The sequence below is a fragment of the Tyto alba genome, unplaced genomic scaffold (assembly GCF_018691265.1).
Source record: "Tyto alba isolate M040663 unplaced genomic scaffold, T.alba_DEE_v4.0 Super-Scaffold_22, whole genome shotgun sequence".
Lineage (NCBI taxonomy): Eukaryota > Metazoa > Chordata > Aves > Strigiformes > Tytonidae > Tyto > Tyto alba.
The window spans coordinates 35,481,891-35,508,029 of NW_024881296.1; the positions used below are offsets into that span (position 1 = coordinate 35,481,891).

The 26,139-nt window shown below is 42.0% G+C and overlaps 1 protein-coding gene across 2 annotated transcripts; it reads right to left on the bottom strand.

The window, feature by feature from the left end:
* Positions 1 to 849: 849 nt before the first annotated feature.
* Positions 850 to 18,094, bottom strand: HSF2 (heat shock transcription factor 2). 2 transcript variants are annotated; one of them, XM_032998102.2, is made up of 13 exons: positions 17,847 to 18,094; positions 13,816 to 13,924; positions 13,473 to 13,600; positions 12,578 to 12,702; positions 10,113 to 10,188; positions 8,909 to 8,970; positions 8,711 to 8,795; positions 7,665 to 7,834; positions 6,111 to 6,380; positions 5,425 to 5,530; positions 2,874 to 2,927; positions 2,160 to 2,235; positions 850 to 1,799 (listed from the first exon to the last, which is right to left on the bottom strand). In XM_032998102.2, the coding sequence occupies exons 1-13, from the start codon at positions 17,991 to 17,993 to the stop codon at positions 1,510 to 1,512; spliced, it is 1,698 nt and encodes a 565-aa protein (XP_032853993.2). In that variant the 5' UTR covers positions 17,994 to 18,094; the 3' UTR covers positions 850 to 1,509. The 2 variants fall into 2 exon arrangements, with proteins under 2 accessions (XP_032853993.2, XP_042652022.1); XM_042796088.1 differs by lacking the exon at positions 2,874 to 2,927.
* Between the last annotated feature and the right edge of the window lie 8,045 nt (positions 18,095 to 26,139).

The following is a 26,139-nucleotide window of genomic DNA, read 5'->3' on the forward strand; positions in this document are numbered from 1 at the left end:
GCACCCATCTCTTTGTGCTTGTGACCACGTTCCTGCTTCAGTGACTGCTGCTGTGTGTTCCCTTGCACCTGTTTGTTAAGTTTGAGTAAAACACCTGAATGTCAGTTTTAATAGAGTCCTGTAAGAAATACCTAATCACTGAATTAGAAAGATGAACAGGCATCTGTTTCTAGGGATTCAATAACTTGCACAAGTGGCTAGCCTACTACTCCCTTAAAAAAAAAAAAAGATTTTGAATGCAGCGCTGGGTTGTAGAAGGTGTTTTTCCTGTTATGAAAACCCAGTTTCTCCCTTTACCAGGACATCTTACACCCTGGAATTCCTCAAAACAGCTTTGGGGACAGCAAAGGAAGAGAACATTTTTATCTTCAGTTACGGTTTAACTTGCTGTTTATATCAAATCAGGAGCTCAGGATGAGATGATTTAAGTTAAAAGTGTGTCAGCTGCACCTTGACTGAGTGTTGTGGTGATGCCTCTGGCATGCAGCTGGGTGCTACACCTTACAGTAAGTTCATGTGAATAAACAAACACGGAAGACTTTGGTAAAATGGGAACACCCCGTTTGAGTAGGGATAGAGATCTTCCACTGCAAGGGAAGCCCCGGGGCTCTGTCACAGTAAGAGAGCAAAGGAGAAAACCTTCCTTGTGGTAGTGCTGGACAGACTGCTGCGTTAGCTGCGTGCTTTGGAAGCTCATAAATAAATCTCCAAGTTTGGAGATAACGAAGCTATTTTCCAGTAACCCTGCATGGAAGCAGCCCTTCTTGCACAGCCACTAAGGCATGGAAACCTGGGGCTGCTACATCCACGCCCACTTGGCACACAGAAGAAACAACTCCTTAACAAGTGTCACACTTAAGTAACATTTATTTTTTCAGAATAGATGGTCCAAGTTAAAAGTACTCATGCAGTCGAGGGGCCTGGTGGCTGTAAAGAACTTTTCCCCAGTTTGTGCTATGTGTGAGCACTTCCACTGAAGTGAAAGTAAGGCAGAACCAAGATTTAGCAAGGTACAGGCACTTTGTTCCCAGTTTAAGCAGGGAAAAAAAAAAGCCTACATCAGGTCCTGGTCCCCCCCACCCCCAAAGAGCCTCATGTTTGTTAAATAAAATGTTGTTGTAAAAAATAGAAAAAACCCAAGCTACTGAAAGTCAGTGCTCCCTAACCGTACACTACTAGTTAACGTCATCATAGATAAGACCAGAAGTATAAGAAATCATAAAATCAAAGCTTATATGAACAAGTGTTTGGTTACCTGGGATAGTCAGCGATGTGTGTAATACCAAGTATTTGACAGCAGGACAGTAACAGTCTGACTTGGTATTGCCAACCATGCCTAGCAGCTTGTCTAACCACGTAGTTAAACCACCGCTTGTAGGAAATAACAGAGGAAGGGTATTCTAGATACCGTGTTACCTGGTTACATAAAACAGTGATTTACAAAATACTCATATACCAAACAATATTCTAAATAAATAGTTCATGACTATATACAGAGTCCCCATTCCACTAGTTATCCAGGAAGGGCATGTCTGCATCCATGGGTGCTGGGGCAAGTTCACATAGATAGAAGAGCGTGGCTTCGCTCGCTTCGGCCTCCGTCAGCGGCTCCAGCCGCACCAGTTTGCTCTGGGTGGGCTCGGGATCCAGGCTGCTCTCCAGGAGCTCGTCCACTTCCAGGGATTTGTCAACAGCAGGAGGAGTTTCAGCCACCCAGCTCCCGCTCTCCACGGCAGGGCCTGGGTTCCCATCCAGGAACGCAAGGAGTGGGAAGGCAGTGTACTGTATGAGCTGCTTATCTAAGGGAAAAGAAATGCCCAAAACACCGTCAGTTCCCAGGCCTTCCTACGTGCAGGAGGAAAAAAACAAAATCCAACCCACAACTTATTGAAAGAATAACTGCTAAAAAACATGAGAGGTGTTTGTTTTAAGTGAGTGATTAAGGAATTGCTACATCCACACATGACATTATTTGTTCAGATTCTGCAAAAACATCAGTTTTCCACTGTAGCAGGTGCAGAGAAAAACCTAAAAAGCAACTACAGTGAAGTATTTTGTTTTGGTTATTTGCACAGCAGCATGACAGAAAGGCAGGCAAAGAGCAGATAACAGAGATGGTTTTTAGAGTAATGCTCCTTTAACAGCACACTACAACTAACCTGATTTGGGCTTGGAAACTTGTGAAGCTGCAGGACCAGCATTATTCTTGGTAGTTTCTATTCCCTTTGTCTCCATCTGGAAATAAAAGCAAAGTCTTAAATACACACTTAAAGCCTTTTCCAATGCCACTGGAACACAGCTGACCAACTATTAAAAAAACCCCCACAGAATAAAAGCAAAACCACAACTAAAATCTTATTTGCGAAGGGATGCAGCGTTACCAGTTTCCCATACTAACAGACCTTGGCTGAGAAAATGTGAAATGGAAACGCAGGCTGACTCAAGCAAGAACCAAAACTAAGTCTCCTAAACAAACAGGAAAAATCCAAAGAGCTAGATCTTCCCTCTGCTGCTTCTGCTCGTGTTTCTTTTCCCACCAGACAATACAGATGAAACCATTCTGACAAAGCGTGTACCATGCTTGCAACCGCTAAAATCTCAGAGAATACAAAGGTCAAGAGACTGGTACAATATACAGGTATCGGCCTCGAGGTAACATGAGTCTTAAAGGACACAATTAGTGTGCTTTTTCCTTTGCTGTTTAAAACCTAACAGACAAGATGAACTCAGCTGCAGCCTTCCTATTCTCAACGAAGTCTTCAAAGCCAGAGCATGTAAAAAGTGCTATTACACCAGTAAAGGAAACAGTAAAGGATGAATAAAGTTTGCATCTCTCACTACTGTGTACACTGAGCAATGGATTTAAGACTTACTTTGGCATTAGTGATATGATCTGTGGGATTCATCTGCACGGAACTTGTAAAAAGCTGAATAAGACAAAACACATCAAAGTTTTAAGTATCTCGATGTCGCTATTAAGAATACAAGAACATCACGTCTGCATGTGTGAGAATAATCCCTGTCCTTAATGTTTTCACCCTCTGTCAGGATTCGAATTTATGTACAGGTAGTTACCACTTTTGCAAAGAAAACCTAGCTTTGGAGCGTAACGGTTTGGAATTCCACGAACCTCAGTCACAAAGGAAACAACTGTATTGCGCCCAACTTAAACCAACACGATTTGCTGCAGTTTTAAAATACTGATTCCTTCTTACGCCGCTGCACGGAGAATTCTGCGTGCAGGAAGGAAGAACGCACCCCGACCAAGTTTGGAAGTGACACCAAACTGGAAGGAGACATCAGTACACGGGCGAGCAGAGCTGCTGTTAAGAGGGGTCTCAGCAGGGTGGAAGGGGGGCCAGCGGGCACCTCGTCCAGTGCAACAGCCCGATGCACTGGGGACACGATAACCTCACGCACTGGCCCAGGTCTGGAAACAAAACAGACGGGGAGCAGCTCCCCTGAGAGCGACTGGGGTGTGCTGGGCACCACCGTGAGCCAGCCACGGGGCCAGGAGGGTGGTGGAAGCAATCATTTCTCTCTGTGCAGCACCTGAGGCCACGGCGGGAAAAGCATCCAGTTTTAGGCCTCCCAGTATGAAAGTTTTCAAACTAGAGGGTGTCCAGAGGGCCCCAGGTGCCTGGGGGCTTTGCAGATACAAGAGGCTGAGGAAGCCTTGTCTGGAGAGGGCAGACAAGGGAGGATAAACACCACGCTTCCACTGCTTCCAAAGAGGGGTTACAGAGAAGACAAACTCCACCGAGGTGGACAAAGGACAAGAGGCAAGAGCTACAAGCTGCAGCAGGGAAAACTGTGACTGACATAAGGAAATTCTTCACAAAGGGTCGTCAAGCACTGGAACAGGCACCCAAGAGGCCGTGGAATCTCCCACCTTTGGAGATTTCAGAATTTGAGTCAACAAGGTCCTAAGCAACAAGATTTAACCTTCAAGCTGGCCCTGCTTTGAGCAAAGGAGCTGGACTAGATGACACGCACAGGTCCCTTCCAATCTAGACCACTCTACCTGACACAAATCTGAAGAGAAATTTAGAACATATACATACTCCTAAAAAATAACTTGAAACAGCAGAAAAACTTTTAAAATAAATGCCAAGAGCCTTTTTAACCCCAGTTCATTGAGATGCGCTCACAAATGATGTGCTGGACTATTTCAAAGCAACAGTACTAATCTAACTGGTGTCTGAGTTCACGTAGAAAGAAACAGAAGCAATATTTAATTAAGAAAGCCATTCTTCAGTCAAAAACTTAAGCATTTGCTTGAGCAGTGATGTAGCACTAAGAATTATACCAGTGCCCCAGACACGGGTCGGCGTTGGGTCCGGTGCTGCTCAGCATCTTTGTCAGCACCACAGACACTGGGTCTCAGCGCACCCCCAGCACGTTCGCCGATGACATCGAGCTGTGCGGTGGATGTGCTGGAGGGCAGGGATGGCATCCAGAGGGGCCTGGACAGGCTGGAGAGATGGGCCCGTGCCAACCTCATGAAGTTCAACAAGGCCAAGTGCAAGGTCCTGCCCGTGGGTCGGGGCAAACCCAAGCACAAACACAGGCTGGGTGAGGAGTGGAGTGAGAGCAGCCCTGCGGAGAAGGACTTGGGGGTATCGGTGGATGAGAAGCTCATGAGCCAGCAATGTGGGCTCGCAGCCCAGAAAGTCAACTGCAACCTGGGCTGCATCAAGAGAAGTGTGGCCAGCAGGTCGAGGGAGGGGATTCTCCCTGGCTCTGCTCTGCTCTCACGAGACCCCACCTGGAATCTTACACTCAGCTCTGGGGCCCCCAACATAAGAAGGACATGGACCTGCTTGACCGGGTCCAGAGGAGGCCACAAAGATGATCAGAGGCCTGGAGCACCTCCCTGATGAGGCCAGGCTGAGAGAGTTGGGGTGGTTCAGCCTGGAGAAGGTTCTGGGGAGGCCTTATAGCAGCCTTCCAGTACTTAAAGGGGGCTACAGGAGAGCCAGAGGGACATTTTACAAGGGCATCTAGTGATAGGTCAAGGTGTAACAGTTTTAAACTGACAGAGGGTAGATTTATAGTCGATATTAGGAAGAAATTCTTCCCTGTGCGGGGGGTGAGGCGCTGGCCCAGGGTGCCCAGAGCAGCTGTGGCTGCCCCCTCCCTGGAAGGGTTCAAGGCCAGGTTGGACGGGGCTGGGAGCCCCCTGGGCTGGGGGAAGGGGGCCCTGCCCGGGGCAGGGGGGTTGGAACCGGATGATCTTTAAGGTCCCTTCCCATCCAAACCATTCTGTGATACACGTATTTTCAAATATTTATGACTTTCCCTTTTTAAAGGAAGAAGGAAAAACCCTATCTGTTGTGTTTGAAATCTATTTTAAACAGTAACAACCCACACATTTTTTTGTAGTGTATTAGGAAAATACTTAAAATAAATAGTGAAAATTACATCGACCAGGAGATCTGGATCTATGCTGAACTGTCGTCCTGATAACATTGCCTGGAAGTCCTCTAAACTGCAGTCGATACTGTCAAGATAATCCAGAAGTTCAACTCTAGAAAGACAAACAGTATTTTATTGCTGTATCCATTAACAAAAGGATTACAAATCCACAATTAAGCCTTACACAGATGTACTACATGCATCTAAAAATCTTCATCAGAACTAGCATGAGTTAAGTTTTTCATTAGAAACAACCTCTAAAAAAAAAAAAAAATAAAAGAAAACTTTTAGCCCCTTCAGAGGAGAGCCCAAGTAAAGGAGACGGGTGTTCCAAAAGAGGTATCACCTCACCATAACACTGTGGCACGACATCAGCAGAGATGCAATTCTTGCATCCAGGTAGCCCTGAGTCCCATCTGCCTGCAAGAGCTACGCAGACAAATCCTGACAGCTGAAACAATGATATCCGCAACATGACGCTGTCAGATCACACACCCCAACTCACTTGCTTCGTGGTGAAAATCAGAGGTCCCATCTTAAAATACTTGAAATAAAAGGATCTTTAGAAACTGGCTAGAATAAAGGTGACCAATAAATTTTGAGTTCTCAATAGAACCTACTAGTCAGTTCTTTTTACTTCAGTCAACCAATCAGTTCAAATACTTGAACAAACAAAAAAACAGGCTACTCACTTCCCAAGAAGATTTATATTCTGTGAAATTACTCCATTCTCATTGAGTATGGAATCCATCATTGAGACCGGATCTTCTGCAGTTAATGCTGACTGGTTATTCAGCTGTACGGCACTTGACATGAGTGGGTTTGTACTGTCACTGACAGGGCTAAAGGGGTCATGAGCTGGGACAGCAACTGATTCTGTGCTTTTATCCCCTTGAATTACAGGGGCATATTCTTCTTCGTTATCATCTTCCACAATTACAATATCGGGAGAATGACTACAGCTGTAATAGGAAACAAATGAATTAAAGCATTTCATACACTCATATAAATCGGTACTACTCCACAGGTTTAGTTACTTTTCATTTTAATCATCTTACTATAAGGAAGTAAATGTTCCTACTGCTTTTTAATACAAAAACACGGCAAGATACTCTAAATATCTATTTTCCATCAATATGGTGTGTTGTAATGCTCAGTACAATTAATGCAACTCGGCTAGCAGACACTGTTGTGCTAGACCACAATAGCAACTATTAAAAAGTTACAGGAACACTGATATGAACAACTATAAGCTCGCATAGAAATCTAAAGTATATATGAAGTGGACCAAAGCATATAAGGCCATCAAACTCGACAGACAATATGTATTTCACATCTTTCCCATTGAACAGAATCAACTTCAGAATATCCATAGCAAATAATCTCAGTCAATACTGTTGTAGCTAATTGACCTTGTTACGCACACCAGGAAGGCAACCTAAAACCCAAGTGTCTCAATTTTTTTTCCTCTCTGTTCTGGTTTTCTTAACCCTTAAGCAGCTGTTAGTTGTGCTGCCTCTCTGTCACAATCCTATCTTCATTAAGGTTTTCTATCAGAGAATGCATTCCCAGACATCAGCTGAACAAGAACAATGGTACTGGTTCAAGTGGAAGCTAAAAGTATCTAAGTTTTATTCCTTGAGGCATAGTACAGGCCCTACCAATACAATGCAACTCAGGAAGAGAGCTGCATCTTAACCCCTGGACCAAGTTGAAACTTCTCTCAGTTGAAAAATGAACTACTTCCACAGTGCTAAGTACAGACAGGGAAGAACACAGTCGTAAAACACTTGGGACTGAAAAAACCCCTCTGAAATTAGTTGGCTTAATAAAGTTCAAAGACCACACCAACACTTGACAAACAGCACGTGCAAATCATTCTCCGTAAAAATCTGTAAAAACAAGGGAAGTCATGCCTGTCTGTATTCATAACCAAAAGTAAGACAACATCAATTTCTCTGTCTTTGGACAAGTAATGTATTTAACAGGAGTGCAAGAGTACAGATTGCTTCTCACTCGTTTCTATCCTTCGCATATTAGAACTCCAACAGCCAACTAACTACTTGGAACAAATCTAGAGGTCAATAAACCAAAGCCTTGTATGAATTCACAGATGAAGCTTCTGTATGTGTGGGAGTAGTGAATAATTCTGAACAATTGAAAAGATTATCTGAGACATCTGAATTATTGCATATTATACAGCACTGAAAGCCAATTATCTATGTAGACTTCAAAAGACTTCTTACTTGGAAGAATCTGAAGTGGTATCTTCATTTGCTTCTGGTGTAATTGGAAGATTTTCTTCATCACCCATGGGATTTTCTTCATCACCCACATGCCCAGTGACATCATAAATAATGATGTCATCTGAAATCTGTTCCCTTTGTTTTAAGCCCTCATTTCTGTTGAGAGGTACCTGAGAATTGTTTTAAAAAGAGTCAGGGGACAGAAGGACAATGAGCTTCAGCATTCAGTTGTCATTGTACCCTACAATGCTTCAATTCTGAAGAGGTGTAAGAGCTTGCCTACAACTTCAGAGATTACAAGCTGTTTGTATAGATCTACATTTAATAGAAAAAACATACAAATAAATGAACAAACTAGAAAGTAACAGCTACAGAAAAAAGATGTTTGGCAAATACTACAGGCATAGAAATAAAAATATACTAGCACTGTCAGCAAAAGCAACAAAAAAGCTGCGACAACAGGACTACACAGGAACTAAAAATATTAAAACAGTGACTACCATTTAAATAGTACTTGTTATAAAGCTATTAATTCTAGTACCATGCTACAGCACTCATTCTAACGATTTCCCCACCAACCATTATTTGGACAGCAGAAAAGAACTTTCAGTGGCAGGACAGGTTCAAATGGCACAGGAACTGGACGTGGTTTTGCTAGCTTGGATGCTGCCTTGCAGAGCAACACGCTGGATCCTTGTCCCTGTATGGGGCTAGGGGCACCTAACTGCCAGGGATAACACCACCGCATACATATGCTATTTCTAACAGCACTATTATTAAAACAAACTGCTTTCAGTAAGATCACATCAAGCTGTATTTAATACACAGGTAACTGGCTTGTACATATTTATATTATCGAAAAGTGAATGGTGATTATCAACACTCAGCTTCTGAAGGGAACACAACATGGCATATAGTTTCTAAAAATTGACAGCTCCCAGTACCCAGCTGTGTTTTATTCCCCATAAGACAAGCTACTCAATCTGTCTGTCCCACTCCATTCCTTCCTTCATCGTAGCAAAGAATATGCACAAAAGAACACTTACGTGGTGGTTACTTTCAGCTGGCTCTTTCACAATGTGTTGAAATACATTTGACTTTGTAGGTCCGTTAGTGTTCAGAAGTAGAGGCCTAAATCAGAAAGAGTAAAGGAAGAAAGCCATCTCGAAACTAATTCTTTGTTTTTAGCCAACAAAACATGTCAGTGTATTGACTGGAGAACAAGTTTTCAGGACCATATTTACCTCTTGCGTTTTAGGCTCACTAGTTGGTTATTCTGCACCAAGGTAACGATAAATTGTACAATCTATAAGGAAAAGAACACTATTGTTATTTGCTCTACTCTGTAATGTCTTCTCTCAGAGTATCAAGATACCTTATAGCAGAAGACTTTGATAATAAAATCTATACGTAAACAGCAGAACATTTCAGAAAAGTTAAAAATCGTGGTAGAAAATGCTACTGGTAGTATCTAAAAAGAATAGTTATTCGGTTGTCTGAGAAAGGCTTTTCACATAGCAGGTGATGAGTAGACTTTTACCCTACATCATACAGTACCACAGAAAAACATCCAGTAACTCAAACTATTAGAAGATTTCTAATAAGCAAAGACAGAAGGCACACAGAGATGTTGACTGTATACATAACTGTATCTGTAAATACTGGTTCTGGTGAAATGCATTTTTGACAGATTCAGAAAAAATTGTATGTACATATAACAGTATTCATCAACTGCCTTTCCTTTAGAAACGTGACAACTTTCTTCCCTTATGTTTTAAGTTTAAGGATTACATGTATGTATGTGGCTTGAACAAACTGGAAAAAAAAATATCTCAGTCTCTGCTACAAGACTGCTTTCAGTGATGCTATTTCTGATACATAAAAAAAAATAAATCTGTAAACTCTTTACATTTACATCAATTTTGGTAGATCATAAACCTTAACAGATTTATTATTAAGCTAAGCTAACACACTATCAGTGGGTTCCACTCAATCTATTCTTCTGATAACTTCCAAAATACACAGTCAGTGGGTCAGTTAAGTGGGACAGTAGTAAATTTCCAATACAGAACTTTGTAATTCTTGCAGTGAGAGTTTTTCCTGAGATCATCCAACACAGAATATTAGTTGTCCAATTTCTAAAGTAATAAAAAATGCACAGACCATTTTTAAGGGTATCTTAACGAATGATATATTATGTTCTTGAACCTCTTTCTTTGAAATATTTACAAGAGTTTGGCCTTTTCTTCTGCTTATGTGATGAAACACAGTGAATGTTTGTTTCACAGAGACATGTTCACTATATATCACTTTGGTTTTTCTATTAAAGAGACATTTCACACACTACAAAAAAAAGAGTGAGGGCAAGGCAAGATAACGTGGCACAGTATTCCTAGTTCAGAAACACTCACTCAATCATCCACATACGACACTTGAATGAAGTCTTACCTTCCGAATAACTTGCTGTTGCTGCAAGTGTTTTGCTCTCAGTTCTGCCACTTCCCTCCAAAGGGATTCATTCTCTCTGTTTGAAAACGATGATTTAAAAGTCAAACTAAAACTAAGTTTTAAAATATTTGCATTAATATTTTTTGTTACAGATTGGTTGGCTTAATTAAAGCTCTTGGAAATGTATTTTTACATTTGGGACCAGGGGGCAGCAGGGGAGGGAAGTCACACGGTCAGCAGCCCTGGCAAATAATTACAAAATGGAGACCCAAACACAACAAATAGCCTGCAGAGAATTTCCAGCCCCCTTAAAAAAAAAAAAAATCTCAAATTTGACAATACATATTACACATACATTCAGAATTTTCAAATTAACTATTTTGTTTCCTTTCCTGTAACAAAGTTACCATTATCTCTTCCTTTCAGCAATTAAAGAAATTAAAAAAAAAAAAACCAAGCATACAACTGGTTTCTGGCAACAGCAAAGGACCAAACAGCGTAAGAGTGCAGTTTCCTCTCACCACTAAAAATCAGAGTTCTTCATCTATATCAAGCCTGTTTGTCCTCCCTTACACATCTCTTGCTAGATGCAAGCCACCTGTCAGCAACTGTACATCCTCCTTGAAAGCATCTTCACAGAACAAGCTCTCAAGTCACACATGCAGCCACAGATCATCCTAACAGATGCCCCTATCAGCTCCAGTAAAGGGGCACATCAGCTGCTAAAAAGTAAGAGGAGCACAGCAGAGATGGCAGTTTTCACAAAGCACTGCCATTTTACAAACTTTGGCTGTTCCAGTACTCACAGGAGTCTAGTTACTGAGACAGTATAAAAACTGCTGTAAAGTGTCCCTTGCTATTGTATCCATCATCCTCACTGCTTCCAACAGCATAAAGCATATTAAGAGGTAGATAATGACTACTGAAAGCTTCAGTGAATAAGGAAAGACAACATACCACCCTCCTCTCTCCTGCTGTTTAAACACAGATGTATGCCAAAAAAAAGGAGGAAAATCTCTGCACTGGTGTTTGGGTTTTTAAGAAACCTTAAGCTAAGTTTTCAGAAACAGCTGTTTACATGCAGTGTGATGAAGCTTATTACTCACTCTTCAAACTGTTCCTATGTCCAAGATAAAATTTCAGAGTACAGTTCCAGCACAGATTTAACAACTGAGGTTAGGGATTCTGAACTTCCTCAATTTTCTCACTGCATTTATTAATATGTTTTGTAGGGTGAGGTCTTCTGATTTAGCCCCAGTTTCTACCTCAATCATTTTAAACTCATGGGACAACAATATGGATGTCAAAGATGAACCATTCTATCTTCTCATCTCTACAAACTGTCTGGTTGCTGACAGCTGGATGTCATTTCAGCCACAGCCAGCCTTGCTCCAGGCAGGGGTTTGGACCTGATGGCCTTCCCACGTTCCTTCCAACCCAAATCCATCTACGATTTGAAAAGGGTTGATATGAACATTTTTACTCTAGACTGGCCAGATTCTAATACAGACTTTTCCTAGACAAAATAGGTTTGCTTTAGAATATTCTACCACTCAAGTAATTACAACTGAAGACTAGAAATGGTAGCAATTACTTCTAAAAACTCAAACTAATCAGACACCTCTGGCACATAGGTACACAATCATTTACAGTCTTAAGATAAGTTAGGGAGTCCTGAGACAAAGTTACTGCTGAGGTGCTGTGACTTACAGCGCATGAGCTTCTTCTCCTATATCCTGTTTGTATCTAAAGGATCAAGTAATTTATAATACAAATCTCTCTCACTGTTGAGAATAAACTGTAATTACTAAATAGATAATAATGTAATTCTAAAAATAGTCTCCTTATATTTGGATTTTAGATTCTGTAGTTCTGTCACTGAGGTAACTAATGAATTTCCAAATCAGTTTTCTAAACAGCTTGTCACAGGCATTAACTCTTCAGCTATTTTTAGCAGTGGGGGAATGAAAACATCAACAGGAAAATAAAAAGCAATGAGCAAAGACAATAATCGTAGTAAGAAAGTATTATAAGCAGTTTGCACAAACTGCCTCAAACTAAACACAGTAACTACTTGAAGACATAAACCAACATACTTTATGTTAAGAGCAGAGTTGAATATTCAGCCTCATCATCATTATGGAACTATTATTAAAGGTGTTATTTAATTGTCCTCCTACTAGACAGTTCTTCAAACACCAACACTGCCTATTATTTTTAGCCATATCGGAACATTCAATTTTTAACGCAATTATTTTATTAAAATGTATTTTTCTAAAGCAATAAAGTCACACAATAAAAAAAAAATCACAAAACACCTAAAATCAAGTCTTTGATCGGTATCTATTTTCATAGAATGGTTCTGGTTGGAAGGGACCTTAAAGATTATCCAGTTCCAATGCCCCTGCCATGTAATTATCAGAATTACTTAAGTTCAGGAATCAGCTGCTGATGGAGGAACTTACCTCTTCAAAGCAGACAATCGAGATTCAATAGTCTCTTGTTTAATTTGCACCTTTTGAGCACTACTTATTATCTTGGAGATATCTTCCTGACGTATCTTGTTTTCTTCAGGTCTTGAAGAAGAAACCTTTAAAAGATTAGAACCCAGAAACAACACTTTCCTTTACTCATTGTTAACTATTTTCTTTTGGTGATCAAACTATGCATTTAAGTTGTTAATAAACCAAGCATCAAATACAAAAATACAGCAATACACCAAAATTTATTCTTAGAGTTGTCACCACATTAGCTTTGGTCATTACATTTGTGTAAATTCAGATTCTTCAGGCATTTGCCTAAGTGCTCTACTTCATAACTGCTTCACAGTAACCCAATGTTAGTAAGTACATCCCTCTCACTGCAGTTTAACTTGACATATTTCTATTCGATATCTACATTCACCTGACCCACAGTAACAGCAGAGCACATTTTAGAATCACATTTAGCAGCATATCATGTTTATAGGTTTTCCTCCTGTTCTCTTTGGTGGAAAGTTTAATGCTTGTAGTAGCTTTGTTCTGAAACAAGCTACACAAACAAGCAGATTGCTGTATTACTGATGCAAAGCATGCTCCTCACTTCTTCTAATACCCACTTGCAAAATGGGCTATTTTCATAACTCACTCATGTTTACCACCTGTGAAACAATATGATGACAGCAAGGCAGGTTAGAGAAGCCTTAGTCAAATCCCCCAAAATATCTTTAAACAAGTCAAGATATATATGAGAGCAGCACAGTTTGCTTTCCCAAACTCCGAACTTATTTGCACTGACAATCCTGCAATTAAACTTGACATGAATTTTGCTATTCATTCACACTTACTAGCACAGGTTTTCTACATACTGAGTTTTACTAACCTTCCTTTTAATGTGTTCCAACAAGTCCTCCCGGCCCTGCTTAAAATAGGGGTGACGAAACTCTACTGGCCCATCTCGCTCCTGTTTGACAATCCCAGAATCAACATGGACAACTTTATGGAAGCCGTCTTTAAGAAAGGAAAAAGGAAAAATAAATAACCCTCTCAAAACCCACACTAAGAAATTCAAACTATGCAGTTTCATCTATCCTGTTACCAGTTTTGAGGATGAGACAGCATCCTAGTTGCAGCGAACACAAGGCCACTGCTCAAAGGAAACTGTCTGTAACTAAATGTGTACAGAACCCAGAACTATGCTAGAAAGCAAAACCCCAAGAACTTACACATGTTTAGCTGTCTGACAAAGCTTGCCATGTTGTTGTGCTTGAAGTACTTGGGAAGAATCTCTTTTGCGAATCTCTGTTCATCCAACACCAAGAAACTCTGGCCATTCTAAAACAAGAGACACACATTAAGCTACCTAAAGACCATAGCAGAAAACACGATGGACTTTTAGAATTAATCACCAGATAGGAATGTCTCCTTTGTGTGTGCAGTACGTAACCGATCCGCTTGCCTACCATTTTCCACAACAAGAAGTATACAAACCCTGTAGCTGCAAAGCAACAGAGTATTATCAATTTACATCACTATCCATATCTGAAGGGGAACAACTCTATTGTCACCCATTGCTTCCACAAGGAAAGAATTAATTGTTTACCAACAGTTACCACTGTTTCACTACAGGGCAATACTATCAATTTTGTATGTAGCTTCAAAGTCTTGGGAAGAAAACTAACAAAGAGACTCTGCAAGGAAAAAACACCAACAACCAGCTGAAAGTCCCTTCTGCTTTCCAGTATAAAAGCAGGATTAGTTTGATAGGACTTGTAGAGCAGATAGAGCCGTCAAAAAGCTGAGGGTGTCCACTAGGTTTTGCAGTTACCCAAAAGATAAACACACAAGGCACTGTCCTCCCCGCTTCCTCTTGGGGTGCCAACTGTAAGAGGAGACTGATCTTTTATTCCATCCACAGGCTTCGACTAAAGTAGAAGGCTCAGCTCTTTGTTCTTCAATGACTGTGCTCCATTAACTAAAGGACAAGTAATTGTCAGAATCCAAATTAGCTACTTCAAAATCGTTTACGTTTTGTCTGTACATCCACAGGATTCTCACCCTGTATTTAATGAGAAGCCTATCATTTTCGACAAAATATCAACAGTGATACTGCATCTTCTTAGAAGCTCTTTAGTTCAATAAGTCACATTTGTTTCTTATCCCCAAATGACAGCAGTTCTATGATTCCAGGAAGCCTGAAGAACCAACCATGAGACCACATGGAGATCCTTGCCTGAGAGCTTGTTTCCGACAAACCAGCAAGGATCATCAGAAACAGGATTTATAAATGGCTCACCACTGCACGAGTCAGAAGCTTAAGACAGAGTAGGGTAGGAAGGTGGAAACTTCCCTGTAATGCCTACCTACCTCCTGCTGAGAATCAGTCAGTGGAAGGGAAGGAGGAAGCAAAGGAAAGGGCAGGAACAGACAATTTTAGCCAATGCATTAATGAAATTCACCAGCTGAAGTACTCAAACAAGCAGCACTACAGTGACCTGTGATGCCAACAGAAAGCTTTCATGCAGCACCTCACTTTGACACTACTCAGGCCTAGCACAGAAAAGTCTGGGAAACACATCTACTAGTTCCTGTTGCCCTGGCAGTTGTTTACAGCAAAGCTGTACAGATGTTAAGGCCTGAATTGAACTCACTGAAACAATACTGCACAGCTAAATACTGTTTTCAAGCCCTAGCATTACTGATGGCAGCATACAGCAATCTTTCCAGTACTTTATTTGGTGCTCCTTGTACGTGCTTCCATGAACAGCACGTACCTGTGGCTTCACTGAGATAAGTATGCAGGCAGGCAAAATTTGGCTGTTCAGTTTCAGATAGTGTTTATTATCCTCACAGTGTAAGGATATCACAGAATGGTTTGGATTGGAAGGGACCCTAAAGGTCATGGAGTTCCAACCCCCCTGCCATGGGCAGGGCCCCCTTCCCCCAGCCCAGGGGGCTCCCAGCCCCGTCCAACCTGGCCTTGAACCCTTCCAGGGAGGGGGCAGCCACAGCTGCTCTGGGCACCCTGGGCCAGCGCCTCACCACCCGCACAGTAATGAGCTTCATCCTTACATCTGCTGCTCCACATCTACACTCTCTCAGTTCAAAATTGCTACCCTTTCTCCCATCCCTACACTCCCTGATAAACAGTCCCTCCCCAATTTCCCTGTAGGCTCCCTGTAAATACTGAAAGGTGGCTGTAAGGCCTCCCCAGAGCCTTCTCTTCTCCAGGCTGAACAACCCCAACTCTCTCAGCCTGGCCTCACAGCGGAGATACTCCTGCACAAATATAAATTTGTACAGGAAGAAAGTGAAATATTAACTGTACTCTTCCTCCCCTGTTACATCTAGTACACTTTCTGTACCCCTTAATATGGACATAGCACATTTTTAAAAGATGTCACCACTTGTGTACCAAGTGATCCCAATACCTTCCCTCCCACAAGAACTACTGGATGCCAATTACATCAACTGGGATTAGTGAATCTTCCTTCCACAAACAGCCTTACAGAATCTCAAACAATTAGGCTTTATTTTTAATTAAAAAAATACAGGGATACCTAATAGCTTTGGTGTGCTTAGTTGAGATAAGCATAAGGAATGAATTTGGCAAGTCTCCATTAAAAGTGTAAGGTGGCAAAAATGGCACTTCTTAAGGCAGACAACATCCGAATCTTCATATAGCCCTTAGCACCACTCTTCCAGAAAAAAAACAAAAAAAAAAAAATTAAAAGGAAAAGCTGCCATAATCTACCGAGTTTACCTGCTTCCTTCTTCAGAAAATTTTGGCTGAAGTTTCTGGTAAACTCATTATCAGAAAAATGTTTAAGACGACATTTTATCATTGCTTGAGCATTTAAACTAAACTCAGCTCAGAGCTGCCATCTCAACACCACTTGAAAATGTTGATACAGTTTGAGAACAGGAAATTTTTTCATGAAAATTATTTCTAAAGCTTCTAAGATATAGAGGAAAAAAATAAGTCTTAGCATTTATCACAAGAGTTAATGATGCTTTCTGTAGCAAACTTACCAGCCCTTCACTACACTGTAAGAAGGTGGTTACTTCCTGCCTTCCAATAATTCAAGATACTTATAAACTTTGTGCTCTTATAATGCTTCTTTATAATTCACTACAATGGCCTGCATTTGAATACAAAGGATTCAAGATGAAAGGCCATCCAACTCAAGTTTGGGTTTTTAATAAAAAAAAAAAAAAACAAAACCCAAACAACCAAACAAAAAAAAAAAAACCACACACAAAAAAAAAGAACAATTAAAGTAGATGTGTACCAACGCGGCCACCGTACTCATTTAACCTGCAGTTCCGAGGAAACGGACTTCAGTTACCGGGATAAACAGAGGCAGAACAACGCTCGGGTGGCCCCCCCGTACCCACCCTGACTTTCTCCGGAGAGGCGCCCCCGGCCCACCCGCTCCCCAGCACAAGCCCAGGGAATGGGGGGTGAATGGGAGGGTGGGGAAGGAGTGCACGCTCCCGCGGGTGGACACCAAACGCGGCGAGACGCCACGTGAGGGCAAGCTGCCGGCCCCACGTGGCCGCCCCCCACGGGCGACACCCCTCGGCCCCGGATCGCCGTCGCGCCTGTTCAGCGTGCAGGAGCCGCGAACGCCGCCGCCTTCCCGCCTCCCGCTCGCCCGGCGCGGGCCGCTCTCGGGCAGCCCCCCCGGCTCCCCGAAGGTGAGCCCTGCTGCTTCACGAACGCACCAACCCGCGGTGCAAAAACCCCACCGCACCTCTGCGCTTCCACAAAAACGGCAACACCCGACCGCTCTCGGATCCCCCCCCCTCCCCGCTCCGCGGCGCCCGCCTCCCGGGGCAGCCCGCTCAGTTAGCAGCCCCCCCCCCCCCCCCAATCCCCCTCCTCCCCCGGCCGCAAGGGAGCGGCAACGGACGCACCCCCCGCGGCGGGCGGGCACCGGCGTTCGTACCCGCGGCCGAGGCAGCGCCTGAGGGCGAGCCGGCCTCCCCGCAGCAGCCCCACGCCGGGGCTGGCAGGGCTGCTCGCCCCAGGGGAGCCCCACTGAGCGCGCCCGGCTCTCCTACCCTCACCACGCGCGCCGAGGCCCACGGAAGGCCCATTCCCCGCCCCCCCCACCTTCCCTTTACGGGCTCCGGGCTGCCCGCCGGGCACGGGAAGGATTGGGGAAGGGGTGCGGGGTGGTGGTGGTGGTGGGGGGGGGGTGCGGGTCAGCTCTCGCCGCCCCACGCGGGCGGGCGGGCGTGAGCGCCTCACCTGGCTCCAGGTGATGAGCTGGTTGCTGGAGGCCTCGCCCACCAGCGCCCACAGCTTGCTGAGGAAGGCCGGGACGCCGGCGCTGGCGGAGGGCGGCGGCCGGGGCTGGGGGGGCTGCGGCTGCGGCGGCTGCGGCTGCTGCTTCATTGTCGCTCGGGAGCCGCCGCCGTCTGGCCGGGGGAGGGTCGCGGGGCGGGGGGAAAGGAGGAGGAAAACCGGCGCGGCCTGCCCCGCCCCGCGCGGCGCGGCCCCCGCATGCGCAGCGCCCCGCCGCAGCTGCGCATGCGCGACAGCCAGCCGCCTCCCCCCCACACACACACACCCGCCCGCGCTTTACATAACGGCCCCCCCCCCCCCCCCCCGCCTCCACACACACACACGTGCGCCGCCCTCACGTGTCACAACAGCACCGCCCATGTAAATATGGAGGGCCCGGGGCCAATGGGGGAGCGTCTCTCCCTGCCGGGGGGGCGGGGCCACGCGATGGGCGGGGCGCCCCTTCCCGGTGAAGGGGGCGAGAGGCTGAGGAAGGGGCGGGCGGGATGGCGGCCGCCTGGCTCCAGCCCCTGGGGAAGGGCTTTCCTCGGCCCTCGCCGGGGTCACGCAGCCGCAATGGTAGGTGGTGGGCACCTGCCCCTCTCGCCCGTTGCTCAGGGCGCGCAGGGGTCTGCAGCAGCTGGAACAGCATCTGTTAACGAGCCCATCAGTACCACCCCCCCCCCCCCCCCCCCCCCCCCGGCCCAGCGCTGCGCCCGTGACGGGATTAACATTTACGGTATACACCATCTATTATTATCGGCCAGATAACATGATAAGGACAGCATTGCTTCCTTAGGGCGTCCCTCAGTTGAAGTAAAGTTCATACAGTCCCTTCCCTTCAGAAAATACCAAACGTAGGGGAGAGGGAAGCTTGTGGCTCCAGCTGAAACACCACCAGACGTTATATGTTCTTTTTTTTTTTTTTTTAGATCATGTATAATATAAGTATATGCACAACAGAAACATCATGCTAACTCTCTAGGAAAATAGTAGAAAAAAAAAGGCAGTCCCCAAGGAGACATCTCTCCAAAGTAAACTGTATTTAGACTTCAGACTTAGTGGCTACATAGACCCTGAAAAGAAACCAATTTAAATCTAAAAGATAGCTCTAAGAAAACAACCTAATCAATGGTAAAAGGCAATAAAGTTAATTTATTCCCATACTCTACCAAGTATTTTGCAAAACTTAATTGCAAGTATTTTTTAAGAAATTGTTCTATGGAACTAAAACTAGTACTTTCACAACAAATACTCATCAATTGACAGCATTGCCAGTATTTTATTTTATTGAGAGTTCTCAAAAAAAAAAATCTCAGTCAACTTGATTTGCTTCAGTTTGCAGTGAGAATAAAGTACAACAGCACAGGAAAAAAAAAATGAGAACCTTTAGCCAGGTAGCCTGCAGGAAAATGAATTTAAATATTTTCATTTCAAGCTGTATATCACACAGCTTCTCTTTTCTTATAGCATTAGCAGGCAACAACAACCCATAACAAACTCGTTGACTGACATTCACTAGATCATTCCTGAGAGGAGAAGTCAGAGTTACTAAATTTATGGCTTAGCTTTTCAGGGTTAGTATTTAGAATGATAAAAGAATGCCTTTTAAGTTTAAGCACAGGTTTACAGTTATTGGCAAACAATTTTTCATCCTGATGTGCATGCAAGCAAAGCTCCTACCAGGTTCCATTTATCTAGCTACAAATGCTAGATAAGCAGAGAGAATATGGTCGTGATTTAATCTGGACACAGTATTGCTCTCCTGCTTACATTTTTTTGTTTACAACATACATTTGAAAATAGGAGTTGATTTGAAGAATTGTTGGACAATTTTTCAAATTGTGCTTCTAAATATTGAATTATGTCAAAAAAGTAAAATGCTATATCGGTATCTTTTGCTCAGGCAGAAGTGGAACCATGCACTTAATTTCTTTGCATTTCACTAGTAGATTGAATATCATTTTGGTGAGAAAGACCATTATATAACTTTATTTCCAACATCTTATGGTTGAGGGAAGTCTTGTAACCTTTCTTGCTAAACATCAGTTTAGGAAAAAAAATTTCTTCTGGAGCCTTAAGGCTTAAGAACTGGAAGTTATTAATTTAGTACTTAGCATAAAATGTTAGCGATGTACAACGCCAGTAACCCTTCAATTAGGGTTTTTTTATTATCTTACGAGGTCTGAGCACAAGGTAATTGCTTGTCCACATTCATAAAGCTTCCTGTTATGTTATTTTACAATTCAGTAACTGTAGAACTCGTCAGTCTTTAACCCGGGGCTATCTGACTTCCCAGTATCTTCATGATCAGTACTATCAATCATCTTTCTCCACTCTGCAGTAAGGATTTTCTCCATTCAGCTTGCAGAAATCTGGTAATTATCAGTTCTGAGACCAGTCAAGCTATTTAAATCTTTCGCAATACAGTTCTCACCCTGCCCTCACCAGAAAAACATAACACTGCAAAGCTTTTTGCATATTGTGAAATGTTGGGAATTCAGAAAGAGCAGATATCTTCCCGTTTCCATCAACCAACCCCTCCAGCCCCAGCAGATGCTGTTTTTCCCCAGCCTCATTCTCCATCCCGAGGGCCCACACTCCCCCCACACGCAGGAGTTCCAGCTGTGACCTAATGCCTGGAGACTAAGAGAGCACTGCCAACAGGGAACATCTCATCTCCAGCACTCTTTTGTTACAGCTTTCATAGAGAGGCTATATAGGTAGCAGCACCTCAAATCTGGGCAGGAAGCCAGGGGAATAAAGTTCATATCACTACCTGTTTATTTTGACATCACATATGCTTCGAATTACAACCACCACTGGTCTCTTCCTCTCATGCCGGAGCAGCAGGCAACCCCACAAAGTCCCATACTCTTAAAGAAGCTCTGGCCACTGATAATCCAGTTTTGATGTGGTTTAAGAAAAATAATTTGGGATTGGGATTCTTTGTTCTACAGCATACTTACAAATAGAGGTCACAAAACAGCCCTCGTGAAACAGTATTTTTCTGATATGAACCTCACCTATGTTCTGACGTCCTATTTTCTTGCACCACAGTAGAATATACAGCAAGGGTCAACAACCAGGCTTGCCTTGCAGGCTGTTGCTATGGCTCTTGTAAATCTGAAGTGCAATCTGCGTGAATTCCTGTTACATCAGACTCTGAGTAAAGCCTAAGTCAACTCCCCGAGGGATACCAGTCTATAGATTTTCCTTAAGACAAACAGCATGATACAAAACAAGCAAATGAAAATTACAAGGGAGCCAAAGTTAGGGTGACAGATTTCAAGGCGATACTCTCCTCTTTTTGTGACCAGTTTGTCCTGACTGAAATGCATGACATTTGAAGGTTCTAGCAATGATAAGGTAGTAAAGAATGACAAAGTCGTCCTGTAAGTCTCAGGCATGCTATAATTTGTTTTTCAGATCCAGTCATCTTTATTGATTTGTCTATATTGATCCCTGTGAAAGCAAAAGACAAATAGTCACTGCGCTTGCACATACATTGCCCCTGGAACAGCACAGGAGGCCACAAGTTAAACATCTTGGAATGTCTGTAGTATCAAACACTGCGCACAGCACTTCACAGCCAAATTTGATGCAAGCCTTCTGCCTTTAAAAAAGGTATTATGCCATTTAAATAACTGAAAGTCATCCTAGGAGTCCCAACTCTTCACGTATTAGGATCTCCTTGAATTCAAAGTGGCCCTAAGAGGCCTAGCTTTAATTTAATCTTCCTTGAACAGCTTTTGAGATTTCTGTGTTCATGATGAAACTGGCTAGAGCAGGCAAGGTAGATGACATTTCAGAGAGCTTCTGAAGAGCTTGTTCTTCCAAAGCCAATATCCTTTCAGCTAGTTTTATGCTGTCCATGCGCATCTGATTCAAGTACTGTCTAGTATTTTAGATGGCTAAGGGATTAATTTTCCTTCTCCACAAGCCCTGCAGGAAAAGCAGATGGCACAGTCAGCACATCGGCTATCTAACAGACAATGATACAATCAAGACTGGCAGTAAGTTTTAAAATTAAGATATGATAACTGTTTTTCACAGTATATTTAAAACTAAGCTATGATAACCAAAAGCCCACTTCCATTCATGATCAATGGCTTTTTTTCTTGAATGGAAAAGTCAAAGCTACATTCATATATACTACTAAACCTTCATGGAAACCAAGTGGAAATGGCACAGAAGTGGTATCCATTTCTTATTTGCTTATGTAGGAGGAACACTTGATTGAGGCTTTTCCCAATTAGACAAAGTCTTCTATACTCCATGAGAATGCTCAGTGTATCTTAAAAGATTATTTTCTTGTACTATGAGGAAAAGAGTTACAAACTTGGAAAAGGTATGTTTTAAAACAAGCTAAGATAGCATTCGATGAAATGCAGTCAGTTTCTTTAGAAAATTCCAGTCTTAAAATGCTTGAAGCCATAAATAAACCTCACACCTTTTAAAAAAATCTGAGTCTAAACCCATTTCTTAACATGCTAAGAACAAGTTCCAAATTCAGGCCAGATTATCTGATCTTCAGGGCTTTCTGCAAAGTTAATCTTTTTATTGAAGCTTCTGGAAGAATGGTAGATTTTTGGGAAAGAGGCTTCATGGGCAGCATGCCTAGCTGAAAACTTTATAGAAGTTTTAGAGCAGTTTGCTGTGGCCATGTGTTAATAATTGTGGAAACAGTACCTATGGTAAAAAACCCTCCGAAGCGTATGTGCTCATTTGGTCATCCAAATGTAACACTGTTTTATTCCAACATGAAAAGTAGATTCAAGAAACTGTTAGCACAGTTTCTCAAGATTTTGTTTCTTCAAGTACGATTTCATAACATAGATGCTACAAACATTATGGCAATGAAGGGCTCATAAATCAAGCAGAGCAAGTCACGAAAAAAGAAGCTGTTATCTAACCTGAAACTAGTTTAGCAAGCACATACTACGTCCATGATTTAGTTATCCAAAGCCCTCTATTTCATGCTATTTCGCATTCCAAATATGATTACCTCCATAACATAACTGTTCTGCCAGCTCAATTGCAGAGCATGGGAAAACTTTCTTCAAAGAACATCCCTTGCATTGGTTTACCCTTATCAAAAGCACAAAGCACAGTAGAAATTCTTCACAAAGTACCAGTGAACAACTTTAACCATATAGTTGACATGTAAAATTAAGAGTGTTCTTAAGTTTTAAAATTAAGTTTATTTTCAAGAATAAATTATATTAGTCTGCTTTTTAAGGCCATTTGGAGATATGATTTGAGTGGGCAAAAACCACCTGCCCTGTGGTTGTGGAGTCTGTCAGGTTGTACCTCTCCCCACACTAATGACCACTTAACAACTCTCTTCAGCCTGTTTAAACTGGAAAACCCTCAGCCTGAAAATAGAACAAACCAAATTGGTTAATCTCAATCTGATTTACCTGCATCTGAGGAGGTGGAACTGTAATCTTCCACGCCTGTGTCTAATCCACTGTTGTTCATTGCTTGTGCAGATTCCTTTAAGTTTTTATAAAGGAAAAAAAATAAATCACTTGATTTCCAAAAATGTAACCCAAATTACTAGTTTTCTTATATTGAGAAAGATACTAGAGAAAGTAATGACTTGCTCTAGTTTTCACAGGATTTGGCTATTTCCTTCCCAGTTTGGTTAAAACTACTGCTGCAGCAGCCACACAGCACAGTTCAGTGGACAGCTGGTGACTGAAATGCTATCTATGCTGCAACTGCAATTGCAGCTGTCATCACCTTTGTTTAGTTAGTGAAATGTAATCAAGATATTTTTGAATTTGCATCAATGTTTTTTTCCTTGCTAACTACTTATTCTTTCCCATCACAAATGGGCCATTATGTTGGGAGTGTATGTTAAAAAAAAAAAAAAAAATACGCCAAAGCCACAACTGGTAGTCTTCTGTATTTTGCAGATGTAAGAACTAAATAACGACAGAGCACCTGGACTTCACAGTTCTGGCAGATTTTCTTTGTAGTTCGCATGTGTTTGTTGCCTTATTCTGAAACTTTAATGTAGTCTCATCGATGTATCACTTCCTCCTTTTCCCTATTCTAGATAAGAGCTTCAAACATATCCCAAAGTGACCTCTTTTAGGGATATTACAAATAACAATAATTCTCTCATTTTCCTGCTCATCATTAAGTTCTGTCACTCAGTGCTGAGGAACGAGTCTCGGGTTATGGCACACTCTGTGAGTGACAAGTATTATGAACCAGAATCTGTAGTCTAAAGCTATGTATTAAATTCTTCTTTTTCCAAGCCAGTCACACACTCAGAGGACAACTAGGACTTTCCACTTACAGATTTACTAGCTATATTACTAAAGAAGCCCCATAATCTTTTTTTTTTTTTTTTTTTTTTTTTTTTTGGCCCTGAAGAAATAAAGCTTTTTTCCTTATGCTACAGTTCAGAAACTGCTGTCCTCTGGTTCTCTTCAGCTAGCTGCTGCTCCTTCAAAAATAAAGAACACTGCAAGCAACCTCAGGACATGAAAGACTCTAGTTTGGTAACAGTTTCCCCTCTCTACCTCCCCCCCTACAATACCATGTTATTTGATCCTTTCCATTCTCTCCCTGCTGTCCTTACCTCCTGCACTGTGCTGCAATAACTATCAGATCAAGGCAGCTTGGATTAAAAAAGACACACACACAGAAAAAAGTTTGTTAAGCACCTAGGGGACAACAAATTTTTAACCTGTATCAGTTCTATGATGCAGTTCAGATAGTTCAGGTGCAAAAGCAGTTACATCATCCTGGCTGTAAAAGTGGTCTGGAAGTGGAAGTGAAGAGCTAGGAACCTTGAGTTAGGGCATATTATACCTTGAGTTTCTCTCCTCCCAATTAAGTATTTATGAAAAGGGGTGAAGTACAATAAAAGCAAGACAATTCTGTTTTCAAATACTTTAAATCATAGAACGAAGCAGAGGTTAAAACCATATTCAAAGTGCTTGGTATTTTCCTGATCAACACATACAAGTACCAAAACAAAATTTGTGTCAACAAGAAAGTTTTAGAAACAGTACTGCCTTGGGTTATAAGAAATCTCTTTATGTAAATAAAGAGCAGGCAGAAGAATATAGTATTTTTTTCTTACTAGATGTTCTTGATTTTCTCAGCTTCTATTTCGATGTGTGAGTACTCAGTTTGTACTCAGTTTGTATTGGATGGATGTATTCTGGAAAAAGAAGGTAAACCTGAGTCTAAGGTGTGTGTGATAACACAATGCATAATGGAAAAAAACATACTTTCAGACTAGTTTTCTTCAAGTTTGTTTTCCAACAGTGAAAACAAGCATAGGATTTAAATCCAAACTTACAGCAACTCTTCCACTAGTTTTAGAAAACACCTTAAGCTGTGGAAAACATCAGGGATACTTTCTATAGAGTGTTCTCAGGCCCAGTCTTAAAATACCACTGGTGTGCTGCCTTGCTCTCACTTTCTTACATCCCTGGAAATAGTCGGGGAGGTAAGTTGTATCTGTTCTGAGGTTGGAAGAAAGATTACTTTTCAAGAGATTCATCCAATCCCATAAACTGTCTCCTTAGCAAGCCTTTATACTTAGAAGATTTTCTGCCCTTTTAGCTTGCCAGTTTCCCTAACTTTTCAAAATCTTGATTTATCAAGATGCTTTTTCCTAGTTCATGAACCTGAACATTTTTATTGCAGTTTTATTCTGACCCTGACGAAAGCAGATCTCAGGCTGAGTAACTTTATTATACAGACTAGTTTCTTTTCACAGCTATTCAGAGCACTACAAATCCAGCTGGCTTTAAAAAAAAACAAACAAACAAAAAAAAAAAGCAACACACAAAAGAATCTTCAAAACCAGTTGAAAATTGAGATTACCACTGTAAAAGCTGTATGTTTAAGAGGGTAATTAAAATGGCATTATAAAGCTAGGACTAAATCTTTTTTCCTGTATGCAATTCTATTGAAGCCTGTAGGAGATATTGTGGAAGTAAAATGAAAGCATTGCTTGTATAATAGTTTTAACACTATACTGAAAGCAAAACCAAAACACAAATGTACTCAAACATGCAGCCAGAACAACCATCAACAAAATACAGAAACACTATTTTTCTTTATGCCTATAGACTTAAAATTACAACTCTATTGATATTTCATTTAAAATTTACAAAAACCTTGCTGCTAGATCTGTGGAGTTTTTCTGGAAAAAGTAAAAATAAAAATCTATATCCTGACAATAGCAGTTTGTAACTATGGCTAAATCAAGATGATGTAACTT